We start from the raw sequence: 19986 nt of genomic DNA on the forward strand, positions 1-19986 counted from the left end.
ATCCATTAATTGCCTGTTTCTGATCAGAAGTAAAGCATTTAAACTCCTCAAACGTGATGTTCTGACTTGGTCAAATTTGTCTCATCAAGCTGAAAGCAGATTTAAACGTCAGTTTCATCTTTTTTCTCATGTGTCGACGATGTGCAATATCAATATCCTTGTCTTTAGGATGTGCTATATTTGAGCAATATTTACTCAAATAAGTGCAATTAGTTTTAAGGACCAGCCACTACACAGAAGACAGTAAACAAAAAAATAACTATACAAACTCTGGTATAAGAATTTCCTTCAGAATTGATAAAGTTTTTTCTTCTCTTCTGTTTTCTTCCCCAGTCACATGGAGAAAGATAGAAGCTCTCAGCTCTCTCATCATTTCTGACTGCAGGACCTGCTGCTGCCTTGTATTGAATATTTGCTTGAAAGGTTATCAGCAAGACTTCATGTCAGCTGTATAGATGCAGGACTGAGTTTATCTACCGAGGTACAACTCAACACTTTTTCTGTAAATTGCTCTTCAGTTACAAATGCCGGTTGAGGTTCATGGTCCTCATTCACATCTCTCACACACCCACATTCACCAGGTGTTGTTTTTTGGGGAGGGGGGGCCACTGAAGAAGGGATCAGTACATTTCCTGAACCTCATTTGAGAGCTAAGGATGGTTTGGTTTCATACCTGTACATGCATATTTTTGTACGCTCCTCGCGGGTCATAGACAAGAAGGGAAAGCCCTCATATTTACTGGTGTATTAGAGCCCCCATGCACCGTAAACCCAACGATGCTCCTGCTACAAGTAAGGGGACGGGGCCCAACCAGGCCTCAGCAGATTAACAACAAATTAAGCAACGAAATGTAAAATATTGAAGCTTAAAAATGACATATATGTTTTCTATTGTAATTGATATTTTTGGATAAGTATAAATATACGTATATAAGTATAAATATAAGCCTATAATGCTGCTGTTGGCTCACTGCTTAGTTTGACAAAAGGCCAATGTTTGAGTGGTCACGTTTCTGGGCTATTATTCAGTAAAATTGTCCAAAAATATCAATTACAATAGAAAACATATATGTCATCTGAAAGCTTCAACAGCTGCTGGTGATCAATCAAAACAGACAGGTGTGGAAATCTGGGAGAGGTTCAGAAAATGTACCGATCCCTTTTTCAGTAGAAACCATCAAACAACACCTGAGGACATATAACGTAAACATGACTCAGTGACAGTATGAAGAAATTCAGTTCAGCAGTTGGACAGGAAACACCTACTGTATATATTTGAGTCAACCTTGATCTGAATCCACTGCATCACAGACATTTGAAGTGAGAGCTTCAAGTTGTTTTGCTGAAGAACAAACCAACATTTTCTCTGTTGAAAGATGAGCAAAATGGCTGTTAATGCAAAGGTAAGAAAGGGGGAAGTCACTATATATTGCAGTCATGCATGGCAGCATAGAGATGATCACGATATTGATACGTTAAGTTGACTTTCATGGGACGATTTGTAACCAAATGAGGTTGGAAGATATTTCAATGTATTTTTTCAGCTAAATATGACATTTGTAACTGTGAGACTAGATGAGCAGATAGAGAGAGGATCTACAGCAGGTCTGTGTCTCTGGACATTGAATAGATTATGATGTATATGTCACTCACTTTTTCTCACTTTTTCATTCTACAGATGGCAGGAGAAAAGGACTGTTCCATCCCCTCCTTCAACAGAGACACCTTCCTACAATGTAAGTCACCTCTAACACACACACACACACACACACACACACACAAAGATATGTTTCATCACCTGGTTAAGTGCATCTGAGACAAATAATGGAACAAATTGCATTTATGGAGCGTAATTGAACTGTACATTAACTTTTATACGATTGGTGTGATTGATCTGCCCGTTGTGTTTTTCTCCTCCCATCAGATTGGGTGGATCTGACTCTGGACCCTGACACAGCTAACTCCAAACTCAAGGTGTCTTTAGACAAAAAAGGAGTGGAGCGGGTCGATGTTCCCCAAAACAAAGACGGGAACCCCAAAAGATTCCTTCATTTCCCCGAGCTGCTGTGTGAACAGGGTCTGACTGGGAGGAACTACTGGGAGATAAAATGGGAGGGACCTCAGGGGGTTGGAATAGCAGTCTCCTATGAAATAATCCCGAGGGATACTGACGGTGATGAGTGTAGACTTGGCCGTAACACTTACTCCTGGAGTTTAGAGGACATTGTGGTGCGTGAGTTCATGCATGATAATGTCCGCAACGATAAGATTACTACCCCCATCTGCTCCTTCAATAACAGAGTAGGAGTGTACCTAGACACCGAGGCAGGCATCCTGCAGTACTTCAGTGTCACCCCTGATCTGGAGGACATGACCCTCCTGTATGAGGCACCACGATCTGAGGAAAAATTCACAGAGGCTCTTTTTCCAGGGTTTTGGATAGTTAATGACACAAAGATGACCCTTTGCGCCAAAGAGTTCCCAAAGAGCTGTGCTTAATGTTGAGGGTCACTGTAATGAAAAGGAGAAAATTATATCCTAAGTCTTGGGTGTTAAGACTAAATTGTGTGTGTTGCAGAAAATGATGCTGAGACAAGTTAAAATGTAGTTTTTGACCCTGAATCTACATACAAAGTAGCTCTGTGTGTCTTTGGCCTGCATAGTGAAATACAAACTTAAGAACAGAATATTTTCATTTCTGGTGATTTGCCTCAATTCTATGTATTAGGTGAAATTTACAGTTGTCATATCTGTGTCAGTTCTATGTTGTCACTAAATGATCTTTCATGCTTGTTTTCAGGTTAAAGTGATGTGTATTAACTTTAAACTGTTACTCAAATTGAAATGATGCTTTTTATTGCTGTGGAAAAGAATCTGAATGCATGTGTTCAAATAAATCACCTTTTCTGGAAACACTTGTTGTCTAATGTTTTTTATTAATAATAATAATGTTAATAATAATAATATTAATCGATTTCATGGTTCCACAAATTGAATTTGTGTCTGTCACTTCTGGGTACAGCAGAATGTGTTGGCTGCTTTTTTTTTCTTTTTTTCTTTTGACCCTGAACTCAACACCGCCCTGCCCGCTGTGACAGTCAGGCGGTGGAGGTAGAGAGAGAGAGAGAGAGAGAGAGAGAGAGAGAGAGAGAGAGAGAGAGAGTTGTTGGCAGTTACACATTTAGTTTGGCAGCAGGTGTATTTAGAGGCTAAATGACTGAGCAGCAAGATGGATGGTGGAAAAAAGAGGAAGAGTGGAGCAGAGAGGGAGAGAGAGAAAATAAGAAAGGCGCTTTCAGGAGATGCCGCAAAGATGAACGTAACTAATGTTACTGATGTGTCATCATTATCCTTTGTCAGTGCTAAAGCAGCAAAGAAACTGGACAATCAATAATAAAAGTGGTTGTTCCCTTTCTAATTTCCTCAAAAACATCGATGGCATAATTGGCATATCTAGTTAATGTGATAAATATTATTGGAAAATTGATTTGTTTTGGTGAAAATCTCAGTCAGTGAGTTCATACTTTGAGCTCATAATTTAAAATTATTGAGACAACACAACGTCTTCTGTCACTATTCAGGCTGCTGTCATTTGTTGAAACTTAAAGATCTGTTATTTAATGTTTGTGTTGGTTAAAGGGCTTTTTTAACCTTTGATGGGTAACTGTTAGTGTATATCAGTAAACTGAGGAGGGTATTGTGCTTTTGCTCTGTTCTTTGAATAGATGGAGAAAGTTGTTAATTGTATTATATTGGTACATTAAAAGATATGATGTGCTGTATTATTGCTTTTTTTCTTTTTGAAGGTGGAGAGAGTAGCATTGGTGCCACAGTAGCACAGAAGTCCTCTACTACAGAGCAACCTGCAGCTACAAGACATTTTCTATATTGTTAGTGTATTAGTTGTTTATTTAGCTATTTATTATGTAATGTAGCTGACACTGTTGTGTACACACATGCAAAAACAGCTGAGTTAGCTGCTGCTAAGCTAACAATTGCATTGGAAAGGATCACACATTGGCGAGATCAATCATGTCTGAGTCTAAATGTAAACAAGACAAAAGGTATGTTTTTCTCTAAAACTATGGTACAACCTCCTAACACTGATATTCTCATCAAAGGTGAAAAGATTGACATAGTTACTGATTTGAAATATCTTGGTGTGACACTGGATCCAAATTTAAACTTTAAGAAACATGTTTAAAAAACAGTTAAAACCATAAAATACAACCTAGCAAATTTGAGACATGTTAGAAACTGTCTCTCTTTGGACGCAGCCAAGATATTTATGCAGCTATGATTCTTTCCCAGATGTCTTATTGCATCACATGTTGGGGGCAGGCTGGAGAAACAGACATAAAACCTTTCGGATTTCGTGTATCAAATGCTACACTTAAATCAGGAAGAACAGAGCAGATACTTTATTAGCATCAGTGCTAATTCTCAGATCACTAACTTGAGAGCAGTTTCTGTGCTGTGATTGGCTCTGAAACCAGATTGAAATTTCTCCGGGACATTGTTCTCATTTAGAAAATTGTTTAGTTGGTTGAAGACAACTTTTTCTAGTATCTTGCTTAGAAAGGGGAGGTTTGATATGGGTCAGTAATTGCTTAGAACTCCACAATCTAAGTTAGGTTTCTTCAGTAGAGGTTTCACAACAGCAGTTCTGAAATGATCAGGATCAAGGGATGTATTAATGACATTCATGACTGTGTTTGAAATACTATTGAAGACCTTCTTAATGAGTGCAGATGGAACTGGGTCAAGGCAACAGCTGGAAGATTTACTTGTAGCTACAATCCTTCAAACTTCTGAGTTTGAGATGTTAGAAAATGTTCTCATTGTTGCCTGCTGTTCACAAGGTTGCCTGCAGAGGTCACCAGGAGGCTTGGGTAAGAAGATCAGAGGCAGGGGCAGGGTTCAACAATCTATTGATGGTAGATAACAGTATTCTGGGATTTCTGTTGTTTTCTGAGATGATCTTGGAAAAAGAAGCCCTTCTCATAGTGCGTACAATGTTGTTATAGGTAGGGATGAGGAATTTCTCCATCTCCTTTCCACTGCTCTACAAGACCTCCTCAGCTTGCTGATAGTGCTGTCTATCCATGATGATGTCTTTACACAAGGCTTCCTTTTGACCTTGAGTGGTGCCACCTTATTTAGGGAATTTTTGATCTTTTGGTTATGGGCAGCAATCATTTTTGTCAGGTGAGCAGTTCACACTATATGGATCAAAAGTACTTACAAGCTCGGCAAACTCATTTTCTGCAGCATCATCTAAGAACCGCTTTTGCACCGTGAAATCTTTTGTGGTTGTAGTTACAGATAAGACACACAGTAGTGATCAGAGACAGGGATATGAGACATGGAAACATTGTCAATGGTTAACCTTTTTGATAGTACCAGATCAAGTATATTATATATATTATACAGTATATATATATATATATTATATATATTATACAGATCAAGGACTTGAAGGTGGAGACTGCAAACTGCTCTCATCACTCTTGTGTTTTATGTGAACACTAACATTCATTTTCTGTCATACAAACATTTACAGCAATACAAACTACAGTTCTATTTTCAGGAGTGACTTTAATGGATACAAAAAGTGAAAACATATAGCTTTCAATTCCCACAGACCCACAAGACAGCAATGCTAATGTGAAATGAGATTGTATTGGTAAAGAGTGGTACAGTTTAAGACATGAACGCCTTGAAGCTGTAACAGTAAAACAGGAAAAGACATTTATTGAATCCATAGAGCTGAAACAGATACAAAAACCTCAAATCACAAAAAAATGTTGAATATGATGATCAGTAGAATTAAGTTATGAGCGGTACAATTTGTTTAGGTTCTTAAATTTACGGTTTTATTCAGAAAAAGACGTAATTTAAAGTTACATCTGTGTACATTGTTTTTTATGTAACAGTGCAAAAATATGTTTTCATTTGTCCAAATACTTTCTGTAATTCCACTTTAATGCCACAATTCCCTAAACTTTCCTCCAAGAAGTCTCAGGTCCTCTGGGACTTCTTGCACTGCTGTTTAGGGCAGATCGTCAGCTTGGTCCCTTCACACAACCAAAACCCTGGATAAAGAGGAACATCTTTGGCATTAAATTGTGGTGCCTCATACAGGAGGACCATCTCCTCCCTATCAGGGGTGACACCGTAGTACTGCAGGGTACCTGCCTCAACATCTAGGTACACTCCTATTATGTTGTTGTAGGAGGAGATGGGGGTCTTCCAATCATTGTACAAGAAATCACGTTGCACACCATCCTGAAACCTCCAGGATTGAGGGTTGCATCCAAATCTACACTCATCACCAGCAGTGTCCCTGCGGATTGTGTCATAGGAGACTGCAATTCCAGCCCCCTTAGCTCCAACCCAGTCTATCTCCCAGTAGCTCCTCCCAGTAGTCAGACCCTCTTTACACAGCACCTGGGGTACATAGCGGAATCTTTTGAGGCTCTCATCATGGGTTTGGGTAACATCGGTCAACTCCACTTTTTTGTTCTTCTCAGACAGCTTGAGTTTGGAGTAAGCTGTGTCAGGGTCCAGAGTCAGATCTACCCAATCTGATGGGAGGAGAGAAGCACAACGAGCAGATCAATCACACCACTCTTATAGAAGTTAATGTACAGTTTATCACGTTCCATACATGACATCTATAATTTAATATTTGTCTCAGATTCACTTCATAATTGGTAAAAACAATATTTAATTTAGTTCCGTGCACAATCTTTCCATTGTTCATTTTATTGTCCCACAAGGGAAGATTCGGATTGTAACAAGGAATGATAACAACCATAGTAGACACAATGACAATAAAACAGTAAAGGAAATACTGCATCACAAAAAAGTACAATAAAAATGAATAAAAATGTCAATGAAAGCAGGGATGAACAAATGTCAGATGCAGTTTATATAAAGTAATAATAATATACGCCATAGCAATTAAGTCGGGCGTTCAGCTTATCAGTTTTACCTTGTTTTCTACATTTTTAGTTCAAAGCTATTGGAATTCTCTCCCGTTGTCTGTATTTTGTGTGTGTGTGTGTGTGTGTGTGTGTGTTGAGGTGACTTACATTGTAGGTACCACTCTCTGTTATAGGAAGGGATGGACCTGTCTTTCTTTTCTGCTGCCACCTGTAGAATGAAAAAGTGAATGATTTGTGAGGTCAAGTCCTGAATAAAACAAACCAAAGTGCTTCCACACTTCATTACACACACTGTCACACACAGCAACATGAGACATACATCATAATCTATTCAATGTCCAGAGACACAGACCTGCTGTAGATCCTCTCTCTATCTGCTCATCTAGTCTCACAGTTACAAATGTCATATTTAGCTGAAAAAATACATTGAAATATCTTCCAACCTCATTTGGTTACAAATCGTCCCATGAAAGTCAACTTCACGTATCAATATTGTGATCATCTCTATGCTGCCATGCATGACTGCAATATATAGTGACTTCCCCCTTTCTTACCTTTGCATTAACAGCCATTTTGCTCATCTTTCAACAGAGAAAATGTTGGTTTGTTCTTCAGCAAAACAACTTGAAGCTCTCACTTCAAATGTCTGTGATGCAGTGGATTCAGATCAAGGTTGACTCAAATATATACAGTAGGTGTTTCCTGTCCAACTGCTGAACTGAATTTCTTCATACTGTCACTGAGTCATGTTTAGGTTATATTTCCTCATTCACATCTCTCACACACCCACATTCATCAGGTGTTGTTTTTTGGGGGAGGGGGTTCCACTGAAGAAGGGATCGGTACATTTCCTGAACCTCTCTCAGATTTCTCAGATTTCCACACCTGTCTGTTTTGTCTTCACTTGGATTAATTAAAAGTTGCACAATGTATTCTCATATGAACAGTATATTTCCTTGAGTTGCCTAATACCAACTCTGGGTCAGTTAGCTGCTGAACTTCATGAAAGTCAGCTGCAGAAATGATGGTAATGAAATGTGACAGATATATTTATTCATTTAGTCGGGAATCAGAGAGTACCTGTCCAAAAATATCAATGACAATAGAAAACAAACATGTCATTTGAAAGCAAAGGATGGTTTGGTTTCATACCTGTACATGCATATTTTTATTTTGACTACAGCGTTCCTTGCGGGTCATAGACAAGAAGGGAAAGCCCTCATATTTACTGGTGTATTAGAGCCCCCATGCACCGTAAACCCAACGATGCCCCTAGTACAACTAAGGGGACGGGGCCCAACCAGGCCTCAGCAGATTAAGAACAAATTAAAGCTGCAAGCAGCGTTGAACGGGCCCTCACACCTTCACGCACGTCAGGCATGTTTGATAAGGCCGGGACTCTTATCAAACATGTAAAGTTTGGTGCAGACTGGAGCATTTACAATAAAGTTATAGGAACTACCTCTGTCATGGCGAAACATCAAATCTCAACAGTGTGAGGATGAGAATTTTCTGCAGAGTGAGACATGGCTGCCTTGCTCACACCTGTGTCATCAAAATGATGCAAGTTTTGGGCCCATTCACTTTAATTTCAATAAATAAATTGAAAACCTTTGACGAGTTTGTGTGTAAAACAAATTAATTTTCTAATTTTCATCAAGTCTATTTTTAGAAAAGTAAAGACTTTTAATCCACATGACCTGGCCAAAGTTTGATTGACATGTGTACTGTCAGGTGTGTAGAGACAACAAGTAACTGCAGCTGGACACAGAAAAATACTCATATATTTGAATGGAGAGTGTGAGCGAACTGCTAGGTGCTCGGGCCCTAGTAAAGGAAAAACTGCAGTACAGAGCTACAAACTGTAGTTTAGATTTTATTTTTCTGCAGCACTTTATCAATAAACTGTCACCCTCACTCCATTTTTTCCCTTCCTCTCATAGGTCATTCCCACTACTGAATTATACATATAAGACCTATAATTATTGTAAAATAAATGATAATAACACCAAAATTTATACAAAGTTTTAACAACGTTTTTTCAGCACAGTGTCATAAGTCATGTATTAAAGCTGATAACATTAACGCCCTTGGAGGAGATAGCGTTTGTTCGGGAGCCAAAATTGAGAAAAAGTCTTATTTTGAAAGGCTAATTGCAGACTTCCTGTTGGATTTAGGTCAGGGGTGTCAGTATATGATTTTTAGGTCTTGATGAGATGAATAAGTTGGTTTTGGTTTGATCTTTCTATGACATTCCTACAGGCCGTGGCGGCCATTTTTGTTACATAGGTGGCGCTAGAGAGCACATTTTGGTGCTTTGAGGATTAATTTTTATATTTTATCAAATATTTCACCAGACCCGATGTGCGTGCCAAATTTGGTGAGTTTTTGATCATGTTTAGGGGGTCAAATTTAGGTCTGAAGTGGCGGAATAAAAAGAAAGAAAGAAACAAACAAACACAGGAAATACACCTTCGGTGCTCAGGCCCTAATTAAGCAACGAAATGCAAAATATTGAAGCTTAAAAATGACATATGTTTTCTATAAAAAATGTTTTCCTTATAAAATATATATCCGTAAGTGTAAATATAAGCCTATAATGCTGCTGTTGGCTCACTGCTTAATTTGACAAAAGGCCAATGTTTGAGTGGTCACGTTTCTAGGCTATTATTCAGTAAAATTATCCAAAAATATCAATTACAATAGAAAACATATATGTCATCTGAAAGCTTCAACAGCTGCTGGTGATCAATCAAAACAGACAGGTGTGGAAATCTGGGAGAGGTTCAGAAAATGTACCGATCCCTTTTTCAGTAGAAACCATCAAACAACACCTGAGGACATATAACCTAAACATGACTCAGTGACAGTATGAAGAAATTCAGTTCAGCAGTTGGACAGGAAACACCTACTGTATATATTTGAGTCAACTTTGATCCTTGCGTTTTTTCCAAAGATCTACAGAATAACAGTCTTAGTTAAACATGCTGCAACACATTTCAAATATGTTGCTCAGACAAATAAGAAACACGGACTGTCTGTAATTCAAAGCTAGCTACACATATCAGAACAAAATGAATCAGTTTGTGTAGATTTTGTAGAAACTGATATAAACTGAATAAACTTGGGGCCATGTTTGTGTCCCTGCTTGCACTAATAAATCTGGAGGTGAGCTGTCAGTCACCATGTTGCCAAGCCGACTGCTGGTCTAACGGCAAAGGGAGTAAAAAACAGTTGTGTAATCTAAATTTCACAGAGTGACAATAGTACTCTGTTGATACGTTGATTTTCAGTCCATCTTCAATCCGAAAAGGTCCAACTAACTCATCCGTAATGATAGCAGCCCATACCAGTACCCCTCCATGTCCATTAGTGATCCAGCCCCAGGCCCCTCTGTCTGGTCCATCAAGAGTCTCTCATTTCATCTGTCCATAAGACCTTTGAAAAATCTGTCTTCAGGTATTTCTTGCCTCAATCTTGACACTTCAACTTGTGAATCTTATTCAGTAGTGGTCGTGTTTCAGCCTTCTCTACCTTGTTGGCCATGTCTCTGAGCACTTCACACTTTGTGCCTCTGGACACTCCGGGTAGGTTGCACTACTGGAATATGGTGGCACTGGTGAATAATGAGTTCCTGGTATCTTCACATTTAATTCTACTCAAGTTTTTTACAGTAACTTTGCGCCTTTTCTTCTCCATGTGTTTTTGCAACCCTGTCAACTATATGCAACAAAACGTTTGATTGTCCGGTGGTTACGCCTCAATAGTTTAGCTATTTCAAGAGTGTTGCATCCATCTGAAAGGCATTTTACAATTTTTGAGCCTGAAAGGCTCAATGAAGGGAAGCCAGGAACAGTTTGGTCATTTGCAGCTTTCTGCAGAACAGGCAAGGTAAAAAGACAATGTCCTCCTTGCACTGAAGTCACAGTTCACAGCTTTGAGTGTGTAACTGTTGCAGCCTTCATGGCTGTGGAGGTTTTGGTGGGCAGGTTTTTCCCTTGCAGGGTCAGACATATGCAGGATCGGTGATGTCTCATGCTAACTGCGTTCTTGACATGACACATGTTCAAAATGCATACAGTTGATGGTGTGATCCATTAATTGCCTGTTTCTGATCAGAAGTAAAGCATTTAAACTCCTCAAACGTGATGTTCTGACTTGGTCAAATTTGTCTCATCAAGCTGAAAGCAGATTTAAATGTCAGTTTCATCTTTTTTCTCATGTGTCGACGATGTGCAATGTCAATATCCTTGTCTTTAGGATGTGCTATATTTGTGCAATATTTACTCAAATAAGAGCAATTAGTTTTAAGGACCAGCCACTACACAGAAGACAGTAAACAAAAAAATAACTATACAAACTCTGGTATAAGAATTTCCTTCAGAATTCATAAAGTTTTTTCTTCTCTTCTGTTTTCTTCCCCAGTCACATGGAGAAAGATAGAAACTCTCAGCTCTCTCATCATTTCTGACTGCAGGACCTGCTGCTGCCTTGTATTGAATATTTGCTTGAAAGGTTATCAGCAAGACTTCATGTCAGCTGTATAGATGCAGGACTGAGATTATCTACCGAGGTACAACTCAACACTTTTTCTGTAAATTGCTCTTCAGTTACAAATGCAGGTTGAGGTTCATGGTCCACTAACACAAAAATATATACTGAATTATATTATGTATAATTTTCATGAAAAACAAACATTTATGGTATTTTATTTCATTTTACAAATGATTATTTAGTCAGGAGGTGGTTATAAAGGAGATGTAATGAAACTGAATTCATCCTGGCTGTCACCAGCTGTATTGAAACATACTGTATGTTAATGCAGATACATACCTGTAGTTTGTCATAAAACTCAGTTACCCACAATACTTTGTGTACAATTTATGGCTTAGCATTGTCAAACAAAACACACAACACACTCTCTGACTAGCTACAATGATCATTATGTTTGTGAACTTATTGCCATAATTTTACCAGGTCATCAAAGCATCCTCCAGTGTCACCATATTCCAGAAGTGCAACCTACCCGGAGTGAAACCAAACCATCCTTAACTCTCAAATGACATGTTTGTTTTCTATTGTCATTGATATTTTTGGACAGATACTCATACTACATCTGTCACATTTCATTACCATCATTTCTGCAGCTGACTTTCATGAAGTTCAGCAGCAAACTGACCCAGAGTTGGTATTAGGCAACTCAAGGAAATATACTGTTCATATGAGAATACATTGTGCAACTTTTCATTAACCCAAGTGAAGACAAAACAGACAGGTGTGGAAATCTGAGAAATCTGAGAGAGGTTCAGGAAATGTACCAATCCCTTATTCAGTGGAACCCCCTCCCCCAAAAAACAACACCTGATGAATGTGGGTACGTGAGAGATGTGAATGAGGAAATATAAGGATTTTTAATGCAAGGATCAAAGTTGACTCAAATATATACAGTAGGTGTCTCCTGTCCAACTGCTGAACTGAATTTATTCATACTGTCACTGAGTCATGTTTAGGTTATATTTCCTCATTCACATCTCTCACGTACCCACATTCACCAGGTGTTGTTTTTTGGGGAGGGGGGTACACTGAAGAAGGGATCAGTACATTTCCTGAACCTCATTTGAGAGCTAAGGATGGTTTGGTTTCATACCTGTACATGCATATTTTTGTACGCTCCTCGCGGGTCATAGACAAGAAGGGAAAGCCCTCATATTTACTGGTGTATTAGAGCCCCCATGCACCGTAAACCCAACGATGCTCCTGCTACAAGTAAGGGGACGGGGCCCAACCAGGCCTCAGCAGCTTAAGAACAAATTAAGCAACGAAATGTAAAATATTGAAGCTTAAAAGTGACATATATGTTTTCTATTGTAATTGATATTTTTGGATAAGTATAAATATACGTATATAAGTATAAATATAAGCCTATAATGCTGCTGTTGGCTCACTGCTTAGTTTGACAAAAGGCCAGTGTTTGAGTGGTCACGTTTCTGGGCTATTATTCAGTAAAATTGTCCAAAAATATCAATTACAATAGAAAACATATATGTCATCTGACAGCTTCAACAGCTGCTGGTGATCAATCAAAACAGACAGGTGTGGAAATCTGGGAGAGGTTCAGAAAATGTACCGATCCCTTTTTCAGTAGAAACCATCAAACAACACCTGAGGACATATAACCTAAACATGACTCAGTGACAGTATGAAGAAATTCAGTTCAGCAGTTGGACAGGAAACACCTACTGTATATATTTGAGTCAACTTTGATCCTTGCGTTAAAAATCCTTTTTTCCAAAGATCTACAGAATAACAGTCTTAGTTAAACACGCTGCAACACATTTCAAATAAGTTGCTCAGACAAATAAGAAACACGGACTGTCTGTAATTCAAAGCTAGCTACACATATCAGAACAAAATGAATCAGTTTGTGTAGATTTTGTAGAAACTGATATAAACTGAATAAACTTGGGGCCATGTTTGTGTCCCTGCTTGCACTAATAAATCTGGAGGTGAGCTGTCAGTCACCATGTTGCCAAGCCGACTGCTGGTCTAACGGCAAAGGGAGTAAAAAACAGTTGTGTAATCTAAATTTCACAGAGTGACAATAGTACTCTGTTGATACGTTGATTTTCAGTCCATCTTCAATCCGAAAAGGTCCAACTAACTCATCCGTAATGATAGCAGCCCATACCAGTACCCCTCCATGTCCATTAGTGATCCAGCCCCAGGCCCCTCCGTCTGGTCCATCAAGAGTCTCTCATTTCATCTGTCCATAAAACCTTTGAAAAATCTGTCTTCAGGTATTTCTTGCCTCAATCTTGACACTTCAACTTGTGAATCTTATTCAGTAGTGGTCGTGTTTCAGCCTTCTTTACTTTGTTGGCCATGTCTCTGAGCACTTCACACTTTGTGCCTCTGGACACTCCGGGTAGGTTGCACTACTGGAATATGGTGGCACTGGTGAATAATGAGTTCCTGGTATCTTCACATTTAATTCTACTCAAGTTTTTTACAGTAACTTTGCGCCTTTTCTTCTCCATGTGTTTTTTGCAACCCTGTCAACTATATGCAACAAAACGTTTGATTGTCCGGTGGTTACACCTCAATAGTTTAGCTATTTCAAGAGTGTTGCATCCATCTGAAAGGCATTTTACAATTTTTGAGACTGAAAGGCTCAATGAAGGGAAGCCAGGAACAGTTTGGTCATTTGCAGCTTTCTGCAGAACAGGCAAGGTAAAAAGACAATGTCCTCCTTGCACTGAAGTCACTGTTCACAGCTTTGAGTGTGTAACTGTTGCAGCCTTCATGGCTGTGGAGGTTTTGGTGGGCAGGTTTTTCCCTTGCAGGGTCAGACATATGCAGGATCGGTGATGTCTCATGCTAACTGCGTTCTTGACATGACACATGTTCAAAATGCATACAGTTGATGGTGTGATCCATTAATTGCCTGTTTCTGATCAGAAGTAAAGCATTTAAACTCCTCAAACATGATGTTCTGACTTGGTCAAATTTGTCTCATCAAGCTGAAAGCAGATTTAAATGTCAGTTTCATCTTTTTTCTCATGTGTCGACGATGTGCAATATCAATATCCTTGTCTTTAGGATGTGCTATATTTGAGCAATATTTACTCAAATAAGTGCAATTAGTTTTAAGGACCAGCCACTACACAGAAGACAGTAAACAAAAAAATAACTATACAAACTCTGGTATAAGAATTTCCTTCAGAATTGATAAAGTTTTTTCTTCTCTTCTGTTTTCTTCCCCAGTCACATGGAGAAAGATAGAAGCTCTCAGCTCTCTCATCATTTCTGACTGCAGGACCTGCTGCTGCCTTGTATTGAATATTTGCTTGAAAGGTTATCAGCAAGACTTCATGTCAGCTGTATAGATGCAGGACTGAGTTTATCTACCGAGGTACAACTCAACACTTTTTCTGTAAATTGCTCTTCAGTTACAAATGCAGGTTGAGGTTCATGGTCCACTAACACAAAAATATATACTGAATTATATTATGTATAATTTTCATGAAAAACAAACATTTATGGTATTTTATTTCATTTTACAAATGATTATTTAGTCAGGAGGTGGTTATAAAGGAGATGTAATGAAACTGAATTCATCCTGGCTGTCACCAGCTGTATTGAAACATACTGTATGTTAATGCAGATACATACCTGTAGTTTGTCATAAAACTCAGTTACCCACAATACTTTGTGTACAATTTATGGCTTAGTATTGTCAAACAAAACACACAACACACTCTCTGACCAGCTACAATGATCATTATGTTTGTGAACTTATTGCCATAATTTTACCAGGTCATCAAAGCATCCTCCAGTGTCACCATATTCCAGAAGTGCAACCTACCCGGAGTGAAACCAAACCATCCTTAACTCTCAAATGACATGTTTGTTTTCTATTGTCATTGATATTTTTGGACAGATACTCATACTACATCTGTCACATTTCATTACCATCATTTCTGCAGCTGACTTTCATGAAGTTCAGCAGCTAAATGACCCAGAGTTGGTATTAGGCAACTCAAGGAAATATACTGTTCATATGAGAATACATTGTGCAACTTTTCATTAACCCAAGTGAAGACAAAACAGACAGGTGTGGAAATCTGAGAAATCTGAGAGAGGTTCAGGAAATGTACCAATCCCTTATTCAGTGGAACCCCCTCCCCCAAAAAACAACACCTGATGAATGTGGGTACGTGAGAGATGTGAATGAGGAAATATAAGGATTTTTAATGCAAGGATCAAAGTTGACTCAAATATATACAGTAGGTGTTTCCTGTCCAACTGCTGAACTGAATTTCTTCATACTGTCACTGAGTCATGTTTAGGTTATATTTCCTCATTCACATCTCTCACGTACCCACATTCACCAGGTGTTGTTTTTTGGGGGAGGGGGGTACACTGAAGAAGGGATCAGTACATTTCCTGAACCTCATTTGAGAGCTAAGGATGGTTTGGTTTCATACCTGTACATGCATATTTTTGTACGCTCCTCACGGGTCATAGACAAGAAGGGAAAGCCCTCATATTTACTGGTGTATTAGAGCCCCCATGCACCGTAAACCCAACGATGCTCCTGCTACAAGTAAGGGGACGGGGCCCAACCAGGCCTCAGCAGCTTAAGAACAAATTAAGCAACGAAATGTAAAATATTGAAGCTTAAAAATGACATATATGTTTTCTATTGTAATTGATATTTTTGGATAAGTATAAATATACGTATATAAGTATAAATATAAGCCTATAATGCTGCTGTTGGCTCACTGCTTAGTTTGACAAAAGGCCAGTGTTTGAGTGGTCACGTTTCTGGGCTATTATTCAGTAAAATTGTCCAAAAATATCAATTACAATAGAAAACATATATGTCATCTGACAGCTTCAACAGCTGCTGGTGATCAATCAAAACAGACAGGTGTGGAAATCTGGGAGAGGTTCAGAAAATGTACCGATCCCTTTTTCAGTAGAAACCATCAAACAACACCTGAGGACATATAACGTAAACATGACTCAGTGACAGTATGAAGAAATTCAGTTCAGCAGTTGGACAGGAAACACCTACTGTATATATTTGAGTCAACCTTGATCTGAATCCACTGCATCACAGACATTTGAAGTGAGAGCTTCAAGTTGTTTTGCTGAAGAACAAACCAACATTTTCTCTGTTGAAAGATGAGCAAAATGGCTGTTAATGCAAAGGTAAGAAAGGGGGAAGTCACTATATATTGCAGTCATGCATGGCAGCAAAGAGATGATCACAATATTGATACGTTAAGATAGAGAGAGGATCTACAGCAGGTCTGTGTCTCTGGACATTGAATAGATTATGATGTATATGTCACTCACTTTTTCTCACTTTTTCATTCTACAGATGGCAGGAGAAAAGGACTGTTCCATCCCCTCCTTCAACAGAGACACCTTCCTACAATGTAAGTCACCTCTAACACACACACACACACACACACACACACACACACACAAACACTAAGATATGTTTCATCACCTGGTTAAGTGCATCTGAGACAAACAATGGAACGAATTGCATTTATGGAGCGTAATTGAACTGTACATTAACTTTTATACGATTGGTGTGATTGATCTGCCCGTTGTGTTTTTCTCCTCCCATCAGATTGGGTGGATCTGACTCTGGACCCTGACACAGCTAACTCCAAACTCAAGGTGTCTTTAGACAAAAAAGGAGTGGAGCGGGTCGATGTTCCCCAAAACAAAGACGGGAACCCCAAAAGATTCCTTCATTTCCCCGAGCTGTTGTGTGAACAGGGTCTGACTGGGAGGAACTACTGGGAGATAAAATGGGAGGGACCTCAGGGGGTTGGAATAGCAGTCTCCTATGAAATAATCCCGAGGGATACTGACGGTGATGAGTGTAGACTTGGCCGTAACACTTACTCCTGGAGTTTAGAGGACATTGTGGTGCGTGAGTTCATGCATGATAATGTCCGCAACGATAAGATTACTACCCCCATCTGCTCCTTCAATAACAGAGTAGGAGTGTACCTAGACACCGAGGCAGGCATCCTGCAGTACTTCAGTGTCACCCCTGATCTGGAGGACATGACCCTCCTGTATGAGGCACCACGATCTGAGGAAAAATTCACAGAGGCTCTTTTTCCAGGGTTTTGGATAGTTAATGACACAAAGATGACCCTTTGCCCCAAAGAGCATTACAACTGTGCTTAATGTTGAGGGTCACTGTAATGAAAAAGAGGAAATCATATCCTAAGTCTTGGGTGTTAAGACTAAATTGTGTGTGTTGCAGAAAATGATGCTGAGACAAGTTAAAATGTAGTTTTTGACCCTGAATCTACATACAAAGTAGCTCTGTGTGTCTTTGGCCTGCATAGTGAAATACAAACTTAAGAACAGAATATTTTCATTTCTGGTGATTTGCCTCAATTCTACGTATTAGGTGAAATTTACAGTTGTCATATCTGTGTCAGTTCTATGTTGTCACTAAATGATCTTTCATGCTTGTTTTCAGGTTAAAGTGATGTGTATTAACTTTAAACTGTTACTCAAATTGAAATGATGCTTTTTATTGATGCTGAAAAGAATCTGAATGCATGTGTTCAAATAAATCACCTTTTCTGGAAACACTTGTTGTCTAATGTTTTTTATTAATAATAATAATGTTAATAATAATAATATTAATCGATTTCTCCATGGTTCCACAAATTGAATTTGTGTCTGTCACTTCTGGGTACAGCAGAACGTGTTGGCTGCTTTTTTTTTTTTTTTTTTTTTGACCCTGAACTCAACACCGCCCTGCCCGCTGTGACAGTCAGGCGGTGGAGGTAGAGAGAGAGAGAGAGAGAGAGAGAGAGAGAGAGAGAGAGAGTTGTTGGCAGTTCCACATTTAGTTTGGCAGCAGGTGTATTTAGAGGCTAAATGACTGAGCAGCAAGATGGATGGTGGAAAAAAGAGGAAGAGTGGAGCAGAGAGGGAGAGAGAGAAAATAAGAAAGGCGCTTGCAGGAGATGCCGCAAAGATGAACGTAACTAATGTTACTGATGTGTCATCGTTATCCTTTGTCAGTGCTAAAGCAGCAAAGAAACTGGACAATCAATAATAAAAGTGGTTGTTCCCTTTCTAATTTCTTCAAAAACATCGATGGCATAATTGGCATATCTAGTTAATGTGATAAATATTATTGGAAAATTGATTTGTTTTGGTGAAAATCTCAGTCAGTGAGTTCATACTTTGAGCTCATAATTTAAAATTATTGAGACAACACAACGTCTTCTGTCACTATTCAGGCTGCTGTCATTTGTTGAAACTTAAAGATCTGTTAATTAATGTTTGTGTTGGTTAAAGGGCTTTTTTAACCTTTGATGGGTAACTGTTAGTGTATATCAGTAAACTGAGGAGGGTATTGTGCTTTTGCTCTGTTCTTTGAATAGATGGAGAAAGTTGTTAATTGTATTATATTGGTACATTAAAAGATATGATGTGCTGTATTATTGCTTTTTTTCTTTTTGAAGGTGGAGAGAGTAGCATTGGTGCCACAGTAGCACAGAAGTCCTCTACTACAGAGCAACCTGCAGCTACAAGACATTTTCTATATTGTTAGTGTATTAGTTGTTTATTTAGCTATTTATTATGTAATGTAGCTGACACTGTTGTGTACACACATGCAAAAACAGCTGAGTTAGCTGCTGCTAAGCTAACAATTGCATTGGAAAGGATCACACATTGGCGAGATCAATCATGTCTGAGTCTAAATGTAAACAAGACAAAAGGTATGTTTTTCTCTAAAACTATGGTACAACCTCCTAACGCTGATATTCTCATCAAAGGTGAAAAGATTGACATAGTTACTGATTTGAAATATCTTGGTGTGACACTGGATCCAAATTTAAACTTTAAGAAACATGTTTAAAAAACAGTTAAAACCATAAAATACAACTTAGCAAATTTGAGACATGTTAGAAACTGTCTCTCTTTGGACGCAGCCAAGATATTTATGCAGCTATGATTCTTTCCCAGATGTCTTATTGCATCACATGTTGGGGGCAGGCTGGAGAAACAGACATAAAACCTTTCGGATTTCGTGTATCAAATGCCACACTTAAATCAGGAAGAACAGAGCAGATACTTTATTAGCATCAGTGCTAATTCTCAGATCACTAACTTGAGAGCAGTTTCTGTGCTGTGATTGGCTCTGAAACCAGATTGAAATTTCTCCGGGACATTGTTCTCATTTAGAAAATTGTTTAGTTGGTTGAAGACAACTTTTTCTAGTATCTTGCTTAGAAAGGGGAGGTTTGATATGGGTCAGTAATTGCTTAGAACTCCACAATCTAAGTTAGGTTTCTTCAGTAGAACAGCAGTTCTGAAATGATCAGGATCAAGGGATGTATTAATGACATTCATGACTGTGTTTGAAATACTATTGAAGACCTTCTTAATGAGTGCAGATGGAACTGGGTCAAGGCAACAGCTGGAAGATTTACTTGTAGCTACAATCCTTCAAACTTCTGAGTTTGAGATGTTAGAA

At 38.7% G+C, this 19986-nt stretch overlaps 2 protein-coding genes across 5 annotated transcripts; one reads left to right on the plus strand and one right to left on the minus strand.

The window, feature by feature from the left end:
- Positions 1–334: 334 nt before the first annotated feature.
- On the plus strand, positions 335–18075 carry LOC122998890 (cytolytic toxin-beta-like). Of its 4 annotated transcripts, none has more exons than XM_044375959.1 (4): positions 335–481; positions 1679–1736; positions 1925–2457; positions 17631–18075. In XM_044375959.1, exons 2-4 carry the CDS (start codon positions 1679–1681, stop codon positions 17667–17669), a joined length of 630 nt encoding a protein of 209 aa, XP_044231894.1. In that variant the 5' UTR covers positions 335–481; the 3' UTR covers positions 17670–18075. The 4 variants fall into 4 exon arrangements, with proteins under 4 accessions (XP_044231894.1, XP_044231891.1, XP_044231893.1 ...); XM_044375956.1 differs by lacking the exon at positions 335–481 and adding an exon at positions 1233–1403; XM_044375958.1 differs by lacking the exons at positions 335–481; positions 1679–1736; positions 1925–2457 and adding exons at positions 11411–11523; positions 14715–14862; positions 16840–16897 and having other exon boundaries at positions 17098–18075.
- On the minus strand, positions 5903–8156 carry LOC122998894 (stonustoxin subunit beta-like). Its single transcript, XM_044375964.1, has 3 exons — positions 7505–8156; positions 7098–7158; positions 5903–6587 (listed from the first exon to the last, which is right to left on the minus strand). The coding sequence occupies exons 1-3, from the start codon at positions 7529–7531 to the stop codon at positions 6022–6024; spliced, it is 654 nt and encodes a 217-aa protein (XP_044231899.1). The 5' UTR covers positions 7532–8156; the 3' UTR covers positions 5903–6021.
- Positions 18076–19986: the final 1911 nt, after the last annotated feature.

This window comes from Thunnus albacares, chromosome 15 (genome assembly GCF_914725855.1).
Source record: "Thunnus albacares chromosome 15, fThuAlb1.1, whole genome shotgun sequence".
In the NCBI taxonomy this organism is placed as follows: Eukaryota; Metazoa; Chordata; class Actinopteri; order Scombriformes; family Scombridae; genus Thunnus; species Thunnus albacares.

Excerpts from the sequence above, each read along its gene's own strand:
- LOC122998890 (XM_044375956.1), top strand. The coding sequence starts at position 1,377 with ATGAGCAAAATGGCTGTTAATGCAAAG. Across the intron at positions 1,737-1,924 it reads CAGAGACACCTTCCTACAAT|ATTGGGTGGATCTGACTCTG; the intron begins GTAAGTCACCTC and ends TCCTCCCATCAG. Across the intron at positions 2,458-17,630 it reads GGATAGTTAATGACACAAAG|ATGACCCTTTGCCCCAAAGA; the intron begins ATGACCCTTTGC and ends AATGACACAAAG.
- LOC122998894 (XM_044375964.1), bottom strand. The coding sequence starts at position 7,531 with ATGAGCAAAATGGCTGTTAATGCAAAG. Across the intron at positions 7,159-7,504 it reads AAATGGCTGTTAATGCAAAG|GTGGCAGCAGAAAAGAAAGA; the intron begins GTAAGAAAGGGG and ends TTCATTCTACAG. Across the intron at positions 6,588-7,097 it reads CAGAGAGTGGTACCTACAAT|ATTGGGTAGATCTGACTCTG; the intron begins GTAAGTCACCTC and ends TCCTCCCATCAG.